This window comes from Lutra lutra, chromosome 16 (genome assembly GCF_902655055.1).
Source record: "Lutra lutra chromosome 16, mLutLut1.2, whole genome shotgun sequence".
NCBI lineage: Eukaryota > Metazoa > Chordata > Mammalia > Carnivora > Mustelidae > Lutra > Lutra lutra.
This window is the reverse complement of record NC_062293.1, coordinates 55,404,008-55,419,462: the sequence shown is the minus strand read 5'-3', so window position 1 is coordinate 55,419,462 and position 15,455 is coordinate 55,404,008. Positions and strand designations below refer to the sequence as shown.

General features: G+C 43.2%; 1 protein-coding gene across 1 annotated transcript in view; it reads left to right on the top strand.

Moving 5' to 3' along the window:
• The window catches only part of DNAH9 (dynein axonemal heavy chain 9), a 342,755-nt gene extending 328,707 nt beyond the window's left edge, over positions 1-14,048 (top strand). Inside the window, 2 exon segments of the mRNA XM_047707126.1 lie at positions 6,310-6,699; positions 13,206-14,048. Coding sequence (XP_047563082.1) covers positions 6,310-6,699; positions 13,206-13,433 — 618 coding nt within the window. The 3' untranslated portion in view covers positions 13,434-14,048.
• The last annotated feature ends 1,407 nt before the right edge of the window (positions 14,049-15,455 follow it).

Genomic DNA, 15,455 nt, shown 5'->3' with positions numbered 1-15,455 from the left:
TTAAGTTCTATTTACATTGCACCAAAAAGAAAAGAAATACCTAGGAATAAACTTAGCCAAGGAGGTGAAAGACCTGTACTCTTAAAAAGCACTGGGCACTGATGAAAGAAACTGAAGATGACACAAACAAATAGAAAGATATTCCATGCTCATGGACTGGGAGAACCATATTATTGAAAATGTCCACAAAACCCAAAGCGATCTACAGATTCAATGCAATGCCTATCAAATTACCAATAGCATTCTTCACAGAACTAGAACAAATTGTCCTAAAATTTATACAGAATCACAAAAGACCCCAAATAAGCAAAGTAATCCTGAAAAAGAAGAAAACTGGAGGTATTACCACCCCAGATTTCAAGGTATACTACAAAACTACAGTAATGAAAATAGTATGTTATTAGAACAAAAAAAGATACATAGATCAATGGAACAAAACAGAGAGCCCAAAATAAACCCTTAATTATATGGTCAATTAATATATGACTAAGGATGCAAGAATATACAATGGGAGAAAAGATGGTCCCTTCAATAAATAGTGCTGAGAAAAGTGCACATTTACCAAAAAATGAAAATGGACCACTTTCTAATAACTTACAAAAATTAACTCAAAAAGGATCAAAGACCTAAATGTGAGATGTGAAACCATAAAAATCCTAGAAGAGAGGAAATTTCTTTGACATCAGCCACAGAAATATTTTTCTAGATTAAAAAAAAAAAAAAATGAAATACCTACATGCAAATCTAACAAAACATGTATAGGACTTGTGTGCTGAAATCTACAGAACAGTGATAAGAGAAAATAAAGAATACAGAAATAAATGGAGGGACATACCATATTCATGGATTAGAAGATTACATCGTATGATGTCAATTTTACTCAAATTGGTATACAAGTTTGATGCAATTCCTATCAAAATCCCAGCAAGAACCTTTTGTAGATACAGGGAAGACCATTCTAAAATTTATGTGGAAAAGCAAAGGAACTAAAATAGTGAAGACAATTTTGAAAAAGAATAAAGTAGGAGGAAGCAGTTTCCCTAATTTCAGAAATTATATAGTTATTGTAATCAAGACTGTGTGGTATTGGTAGAGGGACAGACACACAAAACAGAATAAAGAAAGTGGAAATATCCCAAATGATTTTTGACAAAGGTGCAAAACCAAGTCAATGGGGGAGAGACAGCGTCTCAAAAAAACAGTGCTGGGGGCACCTGGGTGGCTCAGTGGGTTAAGCCTCTGTCTTTGGCTCTGGTCATGATCCTTGGGGTCCTAGGATTGAGCCCCGCATAGGGCTCTTTGCTTGGCAGGGAGCCTGTTTCCCCCTCTCTTTCTCTGCCTGCCGCTCTGTGTCAAATAAATAAAATCTTTAAAAAAAAAAAAAAAAAGAACTGATAAAGCTCAACACCAAAAAAGAAGTAAGCCAACATCTCTCATCATTAGAGAAATGCAATTAAAACCACAAGGAGAAATTGCCTCACACCTGTCAGAATAGCTAAAATCAAACCAAACGACAGGTGTTGGTGAGGATGTGGAGAAAAAGGAACCCTCCTGCCCTGTTTGGTGGGAATGTAAACGGCTGCAGCCGCTGTGGAAAACAGTATGGAGATTCCTCTAAATGTTAAGAATAGAACAACTATATGATCCAGTAATTCCACTACTGGGTATTTACCCAAAGACTATAAAAAACACTAATCCAAAAAGACATATGCACCCCGATGTTTACTGTAGCATTATTTACAATAGCCAAGACATGAAAGCAGCCCAAGTGTCCATCCATAGATGAGTGGATAAGGAACATGAGGTACACACACACACACACACACACACACACACACACACACTGAAATATATCTCGGCCATAAGAAAGGATGAAATCGTGCCATGTGCAACAACGTGAAGAGTTCTAGAGAGTATAATGCTAAGCAAAACAAGTCAGAGAAAGACAAATACCATATGATTTCACTCCTATGGGGAATTTTTTTTTTTTTAAGACTTATTTATTGGGACGCCTGGGTGGCTCAGTTGGTTAAGCAGCTGCCTTCGGCTCAGGTCATGATCCCAGCGTCCTGGGATCGAGTCCCGCATCAGGCTCCTTGCTCAGCAGGGAGCCTGCTTCTCCCTCTGCCTCTGCCTGCCATTCTGTCTGCCTGTGCTCGCTCTCTCTCCCTCTCTCTCTGACAAATAAATAAAATCTTAAAAAAAAAAAAAAGACTTATTTATTAGATAGAGATCACAAGTAGGTAGAGAGGCAGGCAGAGAGAGAGGAGGAAGCAGGCTCCCTGTTGAGCAGAGAGCCCGATGCGGGGCTTGATCCCAAGACCCTGAGATTGTGACCTGAGCCGAAGGCAGAGGCTTAACCCACTGAGCCACCCAGGTGCCCCCTATGGGGAATTTAAGAAACAAAACAGATAAGCAAAGAAAAAAAAAAAAAGAGACAAACCAAAAAACAGACTCTTGACTAGAGAGAACACACTGATGGTCACCAGAGGGGAGGTGAGTGGAGGGATGGGTGAAACAGATGAAGGGGATTAAGAATACACTTCTCACGATGAGCACTGAGTAATATACAGAATTCTTGAATCACTATATTGTACACCTGCCACTAATAACACAGCATGTTAATTATACTGGAATTAAAATTTTTTAAAAAAATAAGAATGATAACACGGGACGCCTGGGTGTTTCAGTCGGTTAAGCATTTTTGGGTCAGGTCGTGATCCCAGAGTCCTGGAATCGAGTCCCATGTCAGGCTCTCTGCCCAGCAGGGAGCCTGCTTCTCCCTCTGCCTGCTGTTCCCCTGCTTGTGCTCTGTCAAACAAATAAAATTTAAAAAAAAAAAAAAAAGAATGACAACTATAAATGCTGGCAAGGATGTGAACAAAAGGAAGAACTCACACATTGCCCATGAGAATGTAAAATGGCCACTCTGGGAAACAGCTGGGCAGTGCTTTAAAAACTAAATATGTAAATACCACACAACCTAAGAATTACACTTCTGGGTATTTATCCCAGAGAAATGGAAACTTAACTTCACAGGAAAGTCTACACATAAATGTTTAGAGCAGCTTCATTTGTAATAACAAAACCTGGAAAGAACCCAGATGTCCTTCAGTGGGTAAAATGGGGAAACAAACCATGGCCATCTATCCTGTATTAGTTTCCGCTTGCTGCTGTAATAAGTTATCCCAGACTTACTGGCTTTCGAGAATTTATCTTACAGTTTTGGAGGTCAGAAATCTGAATTGGGTGCCACTTAGCTAAAATCAAGATTTGAGCAGAGCTGTATTTATTCTGCAGGTTCGAGGGAAGAAGTTAGGAAAGGCTCACTTGCCTCTCCCAGCTTCTCCATCCTTGACCAGTGGTTTCTTTCTCCATCTTTAAAGCCAGCAGCATAGCATCTTCCAATCTATCTCTGATTCTGACTCTCCTGCCTGCTTCCAACCCCAATAATCCAGGATAAGCTCCCACCCCCACTTTAAACTCCTATCTTAATCACATCTGCAAAATCCCCTCTGCCACATGAGGTCACATCTTCATGGGTTATAGGGATTGGGACGTGAACATATTCGGAAGTGTCTTTACTCTGCCTACCACACATACCGTGGAATACTACTTAGCAATGAAAAGGAATCAACAGTTTGGTACAGTGAAAAGCCTGGGTTAATATCCAGATAATTATGCTTAGTGAAAAGCCAAGCCCAGAAGGTGAAAGTTTTGATAAATTATTCCATTTATATAATACTGCTGAAAAGACACATTTAAAGAAGTGGAGAACTGATCAGTCATTACTAGGGGTTATGGAAAGGGTGAGGCCAGGAGGAAAGTCAGTGTGCCTAGAAGGGAGCAATGTGAGGGACACTATGGTGACAGAAATGTTTGTTTTTCACTGTATCCATGTCAGCATTCTGTTTGTGATACTGTATTACAGTTTTGCAAAATGTTAGCACTGTGGACACCTGGGCAAAGGGTACACAAGACCTATCTGTATTATTTCTTAAAACTGCAAGTGTGTCTACAATTATCTCAAATAGCTTAATTTTTTTCTAAAGATTTATTTATCTTAGCGTGGTGGGGGGTGGGCAGAGGCAGGGAGAGAATCCCAAGCAGACTTGCCACGGTGTACAGAGCCTGATGTGGGGCTTGATCCCAGGACCCTGAGATCACAACCTGAGCCGAAACCAAGAGTCGGACGCTTAACCAACTGAGCCACCCTGGTGCCCCTCAAATAGCTTAATTTAAATAGAAAGCAATGGAAATGCTTCCCAATAAATTTTATGAGGCCAGAACTGACCTGATACCAAAACCAAAGATACTATGAGAAAAGAAAATGAGGGACAAATATTCCTCATAAATCCAAATGCAAAAATCCTTAGCAAGATGTTGGTAAATGAAATCATACAAGAAAAGGATAGTACATCATGGTCACATGGGGTTCACCCCAGAACTGCAAGGTTGGCTTTAACATTCAAAAATCAGTCAGTGGAGTTCACTGTATGAATACACTGCATAAGAAAACCATGTGATCATTTTCATAGATGGAAAAAAAAAAAGGATTTTATAAAATTTAACATCCACTCGATTTTAAATATCAGAAAAATAAGAAAAGGGCCTTTACTCAAGTAAATAAAGGACATCTAAGAAAAACCACAATTAATGGTGAAAGACAATTTTTTCCCTCTGAGTTTGGAAATAAGCAAGGATGTCCGCCCTTATGACTCATTCATCATTGTAAAGAAGGTCCTAGATAGTGTAATGGGGTAAGAAAAAGTTACATGGATAGGGTCTCATAAAAGAGAAGGTTTGAACTCATTCATAATTTTCCCTTTGCACTAAATTTAATTTTGATATTTAATGTTATTAAATCAACTATTTTTAGGGAAACCTTATTAATAGCTAGGTTTTATAAATTCCACATAATAATGAATTAGTGGGGTTGCTGGGTGGCACAGCTAGTTGTGAAACGTCTGTAACTCAGGCTGTGCTCTTTTGGTCTGGCTGACCTGGCACTGCTCTGATGGGTATGTTTGCCTTTTCTTTAAAATATTAAGGTATTTAGATCTGAAAATAGCCCAGCCACTCGATTCCACAGTATTTTCTATATACACACTAGCTACGCTTTGTGAGGTTCATGACGAAGTTAGTCACTTATTTCCTATAAATCGGGGGTCAGAGGGTTAGTTTCTAGCTGTCACTTGGGACCTGAAATAAGTTCCTCTTTAAGGAAGGTGTACTTGTTTTTGTTGTTGTTGTTGTTTTTTAAGCACTTCCAAGAGTTAGGAAAGAGTTGGGCCTAGAACTGCATGGTCCAGTGTCCCATGCCACAGGCAGGGTAACTCCAGGCCGACAGAGACCTGACATTTCAGCAGTCTGCACTTGGGGCAAGCCAAGCGGCCTCAGTGCACACAGGCTGCTCTAACTGAACACCAGCTGGGTGGCTTATCAGCAATGGAACTTCTCACGGTCCCAGAGGTAGCAGCAGATCTGGTGTCTGGGGAGGGCCCACCTCCTGGTTCATAGTCGGTCACCTTCCTACCCCATCCTCACAAGACAGAAAGGGCAAGGGGGCTCTCGAGGGGCTCTTTTATAACAAGAGTGCCAATCCCATGCATGAGGGTCCCACCTCACGACCCCATCACCTCCTAATGCCATGATCACACTGAGGGATTAGGATTTCAACACAGAAATCTGGGTGGGCAGGGAGGGGACACATTCACTCCCTAACACGAGCCACGTTGTGTCCTCGAACCCCTGCACAGAAACTGCTGTGCTAGAGATGGGTATTCTTCAAGAAATTGATAGAGACCCTTGTCATAACCAAAGTTACGAAATCGAATGTAACAATGGTTTTCAGTGGAACCTTTCTTTACCAATTTCACGTCGTTGTTGGAAGAGGGCTCCTTCCAAGTGGGCTGTGAATCTAATACGCTGCTTCCAGAGGAATTGACTTGGGGCAACACAGACCTTCCAGGCTCGGGCCTTGGGTGCTTTGGAGCTGCACACAGAAGCCTGCAGGGCTGCTGCAAAGGCTGGAGGAAACCTGAGCTTGGTAGATGGAAGGAGCAGGGAATAAACAGGGGGTCTGAGGTCTGCAGTGGACATTAACTACTGCCGGTAGATGGGTGTAGACTCTGACATCATGGAGCAGGGAGAGTTTTAAAGTCTGCAAATCAAGTATTAGACAGGGACAGTCCCTGCGTTGATCTCCTGTCTGGCTGGCTGTGTGCCATAAGCCAGTGGTCCCTAAGGTGGGTTGTTTCCAGGGACTTGCTGCCCCTCACTCTCTGCCCTCTTGCTCTTTTTCTACAGGGGGAGCTGACCATGACCGGGGATATGGAGACCTTACAGAATGCTCTGTACCTGGACACAGTGCCGGAGCCCTGGGCCAGGCGAGCCTACCCTTCCACGGCAGGCCTGGGAGCCTGGTTCTTGGACCTCCTTAACCGAATCAAAGAGCTGGAGGCCTGGGTAGGAGACCTGGCAATGCCGTCCACAGTGTGGCTGACTGGATTCTTCAACCCCCAGTCCTTCCTGACTGCCATCATGCAGTCCATGGCCCGCAAGAACAAGTGGCCACTGGACCAGATGGCCCTGCAGTGTGACGTGACAAAGAAGAACAGGGAGGACTTCAGGAGCCCCCCTCGGGAAGGGGCCTATATCCATGGCCTTTTCATGGAAGGCGCTCGCTGGGACGCACAGGTAAATCTTGGGGGCACCTCATGACATCCCCTGTGGGCTGATTAACTTACATGCTGCCTCCACAGAGTGTGACCCTGAAAAGGGATGTTCCGGGATCTTCTGGCCTAGCTACCCTGCCCTTGAGGCTAGCCAGCCACTCTGACAGAGCCAGGGGTGTCGCGAAGAGCACAGACTCTGCAGAGTGTATAGAGTACAGTGACGAAAAGCAAGGGTCCTGGACCCGAGCGGCTGGGTCTGAACGCCGTCACCACCATCTACTGCCGCTGTAGCCCTGGGACGTGGTTCCCGCTCTCCAAAGCTGTTTCCTCAAGTGTTAAATGGAAAAGCAGAGTTGCTGCCAAAATGAACATGGTTACAATGGAGGACATTTGGAAGAGGGCTTGGCACATAGAGAGTGCTCCCAAAGCATTGGACTGGCTGTCCCTGCTAGTGGCTGAGCCCCGTCCTCACCTCCCAACCACGGCCACTCTCCTCATTCACGAGATCTAGGAGGGCAGGCGTCCCTTCTGCCTTTTATACTGTCCCCATCTGCAAAGGAAGCCCAGCAGATACAATCTCACAGGACGTTCTGAAAGGATTCCTCACTGAATCCTAATAAAAAAGAATCACCGTAAGATTGGCTCAGATAAATGACATCAGCGAGGATGGAGGACACTTTACATCTGTTATACCCATGACCGGGAAGGAGTGCTGAGTCAGACACCCTGCTTGGTAAGTGACACTTAACTGTTCCCAGCAGTCAGCACCAAGTTAATGGGGAAAAACTGTTAGGACCTACAGTAATGCAGACAGCCATATAAACAGACATACACAGCTGCACTGTGTTAAGCAGTGTCTACCAAAATTCGACCAGAATCTCAGAACGCACCCCTATCCAGAAACAGGGTCTTTGCAGAGATAAGTGGTTACGATGAGAAGAGCAGAGCAGGCCCTAAATCCAAGGACTGGAATCCTTAGAAGAAGGCCATGCTGGAGGCACAGAAGCCGATGTCCCATGAGGACAGAGGCAGAGACTGCTGGCCAGGGACTGCCAGCAGCAACCAGAAGCTAGGAGAGAGTCAGGGGACAGTTTCTGCCTCAGAGTCTCCAGAAGGAACAGATCCTACCTACACCTTGATTTAAGACTCTGGCCTTCAGCACTGTGAAAGAAGACATTTCTGTTTTAAACCATCAAATTTATAGTAACTTGTTATGGCTGCCCTATGAAACCGATCGAGGGCCTGTTAACAGAGAGGACAACAAAGTGGGAAAGTTCTTATACAACCCTGAGAAGGAAGTTGACTTCCCCCCTCCACCTGAACATTTGTCCAAGATCCGGTCCGTGGGGATCATGCATGGACTGTAGGTATAGTGTGGCCTAGGGTGGCCGAACTAGAATACCAAAAAACACCAAACTGAACAATTAGGAAAGATGCTCAGAAGAGCACTGGCACTGTGGGAGAGGGGGAAAGGACACAGATTCCAATCATCTACCTCCAATACCTTATTACCTTGTTTCTTCATAATAATAACTTCCCAAAAAGCAATACCCACCCACCAAGAACTCTGGTTCTCAAGTTTCTGCCCCCAGAAAGATGTCAGCAAAATTAAGAGTAAGAATGTCCAAAAATCCTCTCCTCCATAAAATCATAACACTGGACCAAAATTGTCAGAACCAACTTTTTCACAGAACTCTAGAAATCAACCAAAGGGGGAGCCTGGGTGTCTCAGTGGGTTAAACATCTGCCTTCGGCTCAGGTCATGATCCCAGGGTCCTGGGATGGTTTCCCTCATCAGACTCTCTGCTCAGTAGGGAGTCTGCCTCTCCCTCTCCCTCTGCCTGCCACTCCTCCTGCTTGTGCGCTCTCTCTCTCTCTCTCTCTGACAATAAAGAAATAAAATCTTGGGCACCTGGGTGGCTCAGTGGGTTAAGCCTCTGCCTTTGACCTTCAGGTCATGATCTCGGGGTCCTGGGATTGAGGCCCACATCGGGCTCTCTGCTCAGCGGGGAGCCTACTTCCCCCTCTCTCTCTGCCTGCACCTCTGCCTACTTGTGATCTCCATCAAATAAATAAATAAAATCTTAAAAAAAAAAAAGGAAAGAAAATCTTTAAAAATTTTTTAAAAATCAACCAAAGGCTTTTAGCAATCCAAAGAGTGTTCTTTTTTTTTTTAAAGAGCAGAGCAGGGAGGAGGATCAGAGGGAGAGGGAGAAGCAGACTCTCCGCTAAGCAGGGAGCCCAACAAAGGGCTCAATCCCAGGGCCCTGAGATGATGACTCAAGCCAAAGGCAGACACTTAATTAACTAAGCCACCCAGGCTCCCCCAAAGAGTGTTTATGGAAGAAAAATGTCCAACTTTCAGCAAGAGGAGCAAGCTTTGCAGCCTTTTAGCTTGCTCTGTTCCATCCCTTCCTCACCAACTCCATGGAGGCCTTAGAAACCAACATGCCCAGTCACAATGAAAACTGCAGCCTCCCAGCCACAGGAGGAGGCAAAATGGAACTGGAGTACTTTCAAAGCCCCATTCCTAGAAAACAGGCATTATTTTCCCCATGTACTGGATTCCTGGAAGACCCCATTTACAAGTCTGCCTCTACTTGACCTGAGCTGGAGCTCACCCAGGACAACAGCCTTTCCCCCCAAGGGCATGTACGGAAAACAGGCAACCTCCCAGCTTGCCTGAGGTGGTAGATAACAGTGTAAATAACAGGCTAACCAAAAGGCTTAAAAGGAGAAACTGGAGAATGAGATGACCTCCAAGATGTCCCTGGAAACCCAGAAGGCCATGTAATGTGCATCACTGTGCACATGCTCAAGAAAGACTGGAGAAGGCTGGAAGCTCACCTCTGGCTGACCTTGAGGCTCTGTGAAAGCAGGAAGTGAAGTCTAAGGCAGAGTTTTAAACTGCCCTGCTGAGCAATGAAGGCATGCCCAATGCATACACAATGCCCCTGAATAAAAACCGTGAGACTTACCAAAATCTCTGGCCCATTACTTGCTAACCACTAAGCCGACTGAGCAGGCCACTTCAGTAGTCATATGTGACACGGGCTTTACAGAATTATTTCAGAAAAGTCACTAAACAATTAAAAACAACAAATTCTACAAAGGGAGAGCTGATAGCCAGAGCTGCCACATTATAGTTTTTAAAATGTTCAAGTTTTCAAAGAAAAGTTATGAGACATGCAAAGAAACAAAAAGGGGAAAAAGCGGTCACCAGAAATGGTCCCTGAAGGAGTTAAGTGGGATATATTAGGCAAAGCCTTTTAATCAGTCACTTTAAATATGTTTAGAGAACCAAAGGAAAGTATGTGAACAGTGTCTCACTGAAGAGAGAATACTAATAAGGATAGAGATTACATTTTTAAAAACCAAGTAGTAACTCTGGAGTTGAAAAGTATAATACCTTAAATGAAAATTCAATGGAGGAATGCAAAGTTGAAGATTTGAGTAGGCAAGAATCACCAAACTTGGAAATATATCAATTAAGATTATCCAATCTGGGGCACCTGGGTGGCTCAGTGGGTTAAAGCCTCTGCCTTCGGCTCAGGTCATGATCCCAGGGTCCTGGGATCGAGCCCCACATCGGGCTCTCTGCTAGGCGGGGAGCCTGCTTCCCTTCCATTCTCTCTGCCTACTTGTGATCTCTCTCTCTCTCTCTATCAAATAAATAGACAAAATCTTTAAAAAAAAAAAAAGATTATCCAATCTGAGAAGTAGAAAGATTAAAAAGAATGAAGACAAATGAACAGTTTAGAAAACTAAGGAATACCATCAAACATACAAACATCCACATTTGAGTGTCCCAAAAGGAGAGGAGAGAGAGAAAGAGCCAGAAAGAACATTTGAAGAAATAATGACCACTTTCCAGATTTGATAAAAACATCAATCCACATATCCAAGAATCTCAACAAAATCCAAATAGGATAAACCTAGAAATTCATACCTTGAGGCTCCAGGGTGGCTCAGTCAGTTAAGCTTCCAGTTCTTGGTATCAGCTCTGGTCTTGATCTCAGGGTCGTATGTTCAAGCCCCACATCGGGCTCTACTCTGGGCATGCAGCCTCCTTAGAAAGAAGGAAAGTTAAGGGAGAAGGAGAGGAAAGGGAAAAGGAAAGGAAAAGGAAAAAAGGAAAGGGAACATGAAAGGAAAAGAAAAAGGAAAGGAATAAGGAAAGGGAAAAGGAAAGAAAATCCATACCTTGACATGTTATAAGATAGAGAATCTTGAAAGCAGCCAAAGAAAAGCAATTCATCACATACAAGGGGTCCTCAATGGAATAAAGAGCTGATTTCTCATAAGAAACCAGGAAGGCCAGAAGCCAGTAGAATGAAAAGTCAAACTGGTCAAAGAAAAAGACTGTCAGCCAACAATTCTATATCCAGCAAAACTATCTTTCAAAAATGAAGGCAAAATTACGGCATTCCCAGGTTAAAAAGAGAGAAAGAGGGGCACCTGGCTGGCTCAATCTGTTAAGCATCTCTTGATCTCAGCTCAGGGTCATGAGTTCACAGAGAGACAAAGAGAGAGAGAATTTACCACTTCCAGGCCAGACCTATAAATAAAGGGAGTCCTTCAGGATGAAATGAGTTATAAGACAGTAACTCAAATGCACATGAAGAAATAGAATATCAGTAAAGGTAATTATATATGTAAATATAAAGGAAAGTATAAATGAATTTTTTGGTAACTTTTATTTCTTTCTTAACTGATTTAAAAGACAACTGCAAGAAGCAATAACTCTAAATCTGTGCTAATAAGCATAAAAAGTGTAATTTTGTATAACGAAAACAACACAAGGTCTTAAGCACAGGAAGGGTAAGGAATGGAACTTATAAAAGAATAAAGGTTTTGTATACTCCTGAAATTAAGTTGGTATTAGCCTGAAGTATATTTTTTATACATTGATGTTAATTGTAATCCATAGGGAAACCACTAAGAAAATATTTTTTTAAAACAATGAATGAAATAACAAGGGAATCAAAATGGTACAGTAAAATATATCTACTGAATAGAAAAGAAAGCAGCAAAGGAGAAACTGAGTAACAAAAAAGACAGAAGACATAGAAAGCAAATAGTTAAGGGGCAGAGGTAAACCTCACCTTATCAGTGATTACATTAAATGTAAATAGATTAAACTCTACAGTTGAAAAGAAGAGAATGGCAGAATGTATTTTTCTGATGCCACTATACTCTGTCTACAAGCAATACACTTTAGATTCAAAGACACAATAAACTGAAAATAAAGAGATGGAAACAAATATGTCATCCAAATAGAGAATTCAACCACAGTAACTGGAGACATCAATACCCCACTACTAATGGTAAGTGCTAATGGTTAGAGTTTCTTTCGGGAATGATGAAAATGTTCTGGAATTACAATGCAAAGACTGTACATTAAAAAACACTGAATTCAATACATTCTAAAAGGGCTGGTGTTTATGATATGTGGGGAAAAAAGAAAGGTTCTACCCCTGTTCCCACTCCCTGCCATAAAGTTGTTCAGGTTAAATGGGCCCCCACCGTTTACCTTAGTTCTGTTACTCTTCATGCCTTATACCAGTTTCTCATAGCACCGAAAAGGCACATTCTCCCCTTTAAATAAACTTTATGGGAAATGAGCCAAGCTCTATCCATAGTAGAAGGAGCTGAATCACCAGGACAAAAGCAAGAAATCTGTGAATCGCTTTGGATCAACATTTCCCAAAGTACGTTCCATAAAACACTAGTGTCATGGGAAATAAATAGGTTGCAAAGAAAAGAGTACTGTGGTCAAATAAGTTTGGGGAAACCCAGGTTAAATAAAGTTCATCTCTTTTCTTTACTGCTAGGATTTCTTGTCTTCAGTGTGCTAGAGTGCACTATAAAGCTTCAAGCCCAGGGTATGATAAAGACCATTTCCCAAGTTTATTTGATGAAGGAACCCTTTTGTTCCTCAAAACATTTCTCAGGACTAGTAATAAATAAATTAATTCATTAATTTTAAAAAAGTAATAAACTGTCCAAGATCTAATGGGATATCTCAGAAAACCACAGAGTCCCCAACTGGAAAGGTACAGACTAGTCAGGTCCGCCCTGTCACATGAGTAAAGATAGAATATAGCTCTGCTCAAAGTCAAAATGCTCTTGAGGGTGGATGAGGTCCCACAGGAGACTGAACAGGACATAACCAAACTCTTAAAATCTAAAGCATTTGCTGGCAGGAACTGTGTCTTCCTCGTCTTTAAATCCCTAGCACCTAGCATGACAACATCTGGCAAACAGTCGCATTTATACGGTTATGAAACAAAAGGATGAAAAAATATAGAGACTCGAGTTTCAAAGGGATTAATTTGTATGAGACACATAACAACTTCTAGAACTCTCCTTCAAAAAGTGATTTAGGCTGGAAAACAGCAGAAGTAGGTTTTTCGCATCTCAGATGGATTCCAACGCGGGTTGTTGAGCAAACCTGAAAGGCAGAAGGCTGGCTCGCCAGGCTCTGGGTCTGATCTAAGCTGGCTCTTTTCCTGTTCTTGTCCTCAGGCTGGGATCATTACAGAGGCAAAGCTGAAGGATCTGACACCCCCCATGCCTGTGATGTTCATCAAGGCCATTCCCGCAGATAAGCAGGACCACCGTAGCGTCTATCCTTGTCCTGTGTACAAGACTTGCCAGCGGGGACCCACCTACGTGTGGACTTTCAACCTGAAGACTAAGGAGAATCCATCTAAGTGGGTTCTGGCTGGAGTCGCTTTGCTTCTTCAGACTTAGCTGCCTGCAGAACCACTAAGAAAACAAGGCTGGGCTGCAGGCTGCCCAGGACAAGTGGGGGAGGGGAGACGGAGATGCACAGATAAAGAATCACATGTACTCACAATTCTGTAGAATTCTTGTAGGGAACCCAGAGAGAAGTGCCTAAAGCAAGGCAGAGCTAGAGGAATACAGAACTAGGAGAGAAACATTTCATAACATTGCACCTTACCTAATAAAGTGATTGATTCTTCGAGTGTGTCTGGTCCCAGCTGTGAGAGCGAAAGAGTCATACATGATCCTGAAGAGACCGAGAGAAACGAACCACAAACACTTGAGCCCTGATGCTGGTACCCAACACTCAGTGCTCTAGCTCCCAGCTACTCTGGAGACTAGACACATCAGCTCACCCCCAAGTCTACATTTTGACAAGCTCCCTGGGTGATACGTACGCACTTTATGGTTTAAAAGTACTTTGGATCAGGGATCGCCCAGCTTTTTCTGTCAAGAGCCAGACAGTAAAGAGTTTAGGCTTTGCAGGGCCTTTGTCTCTGTTGCAGTGACTCAACGCTGCCACCGTGGTCCCAAAGTGGCCACAGCACATACATAAGTGGGTGTGGCTGGGCTCCAAAAAAACTTTATTTGCAAAAACAGACGGTCGGCCATATTTTGCAGATCATTGCTCTAGAGGATAAGGGAAGCACACCTATGCCATCTATCCTTCATTAATCCACACATGCCTTCAATTGGTTAAACACCTAAGGTTTGCTGAGAACACAACTGTGAATGAGGTAGGTTGTTTCCTTGTACCTCTATCATCCTGCAGATCATTTAAGAGGGACCCACGGAGAAACCCTTCACCTCAAGCTTTTCAACCTAACAGTTTTCTAGATTTTTCTCTATGGAACAAATTTTCACTGGAAGCCCAAAGAGTTCCACAGTTCTAAAGAGCTCTTATAGGGAGGCTTGGGTACCCAGAAGAGTCCAAGAGGGCACAGTATTCCTTCTAGAATCCTTAATCTTGCCTATCTTTAATGAATTATGACTTAGAACATTGGCCCTAAAACTTAAGCAGACACCAGAGTCCCCTTGGAGGGCTGGTTAAAACAAAGACTGCTGGGGGCCACCCTTCAGAATTTATGAATCAGTAAGTCTAACAAACTTCCGATGCTGCTGGTCCAGGGAACACATCTGCAGAACTGATCTGAAACATAAAATCCTGGGGTGCCCAGGTGGCTCAATTAAGTGTCTGCCTTCAGCTCCAGTTAGGATCCCAGGGTCCTGGGATCAAGCCCTGCATCCAGCTCCGTGTTCAGTGGGAAGCCTGCTTCTCCCCCTCCCTCTGCCACTACACCCTGCTTGCGCTCTGTCAAATAAATAATAAGTAAATAAATAAATAAAATCCCAGCACCCTATAAATCTCTGCTGTACCAAATACAAAATCAAATGCTAATTCCTCCATGATTTTCCTGGCTTTCTGCCTTGTGGTTCCTACACCCCCTAATGACGAGTCATAAGGGAGTTAACAAATTCCTCTGGAATCCAGGAATTCCAACTTGTGTTTTTTCTTTCCTCATCAAACCCGTAACATACTTGCCAACAACCTACAGGTTTTTGACTACAGATTAATCTGCTTGCAGGGAAAGAGTTCTGCCCTCCTCAGGAGCCTCAGCCTTCCCGGTCCTCCGCAACAGTAAAACAAGAGCAGGGGAGAGGAGAACCAAGACAGAAGGAAGGCAGAGCAAGACACTGTGGGGCATGTGATTCTGAAGGAAGGACAAAGTGCATGGGTTAGACAAACATGTCCCCCCTCCAGACAGAACTGAAAGTAGATCAACACTACTGACTTCTTCCTGGTACCTACTGACAACAGGAGATCAAGAAGATCATTTAGGGGTGCCTGGGTGGCTCAGCCAATTCACCGTCCCACTCGATCTCAGCTCAGGTCTTGATCTCAGGGTCCTGAGTTCAAGCCCTGCTCTATGCTCCACGCTCGGCATGGAGCCTGCTTTAAAAAAAATAAATAAATCATTTTAAAGCACA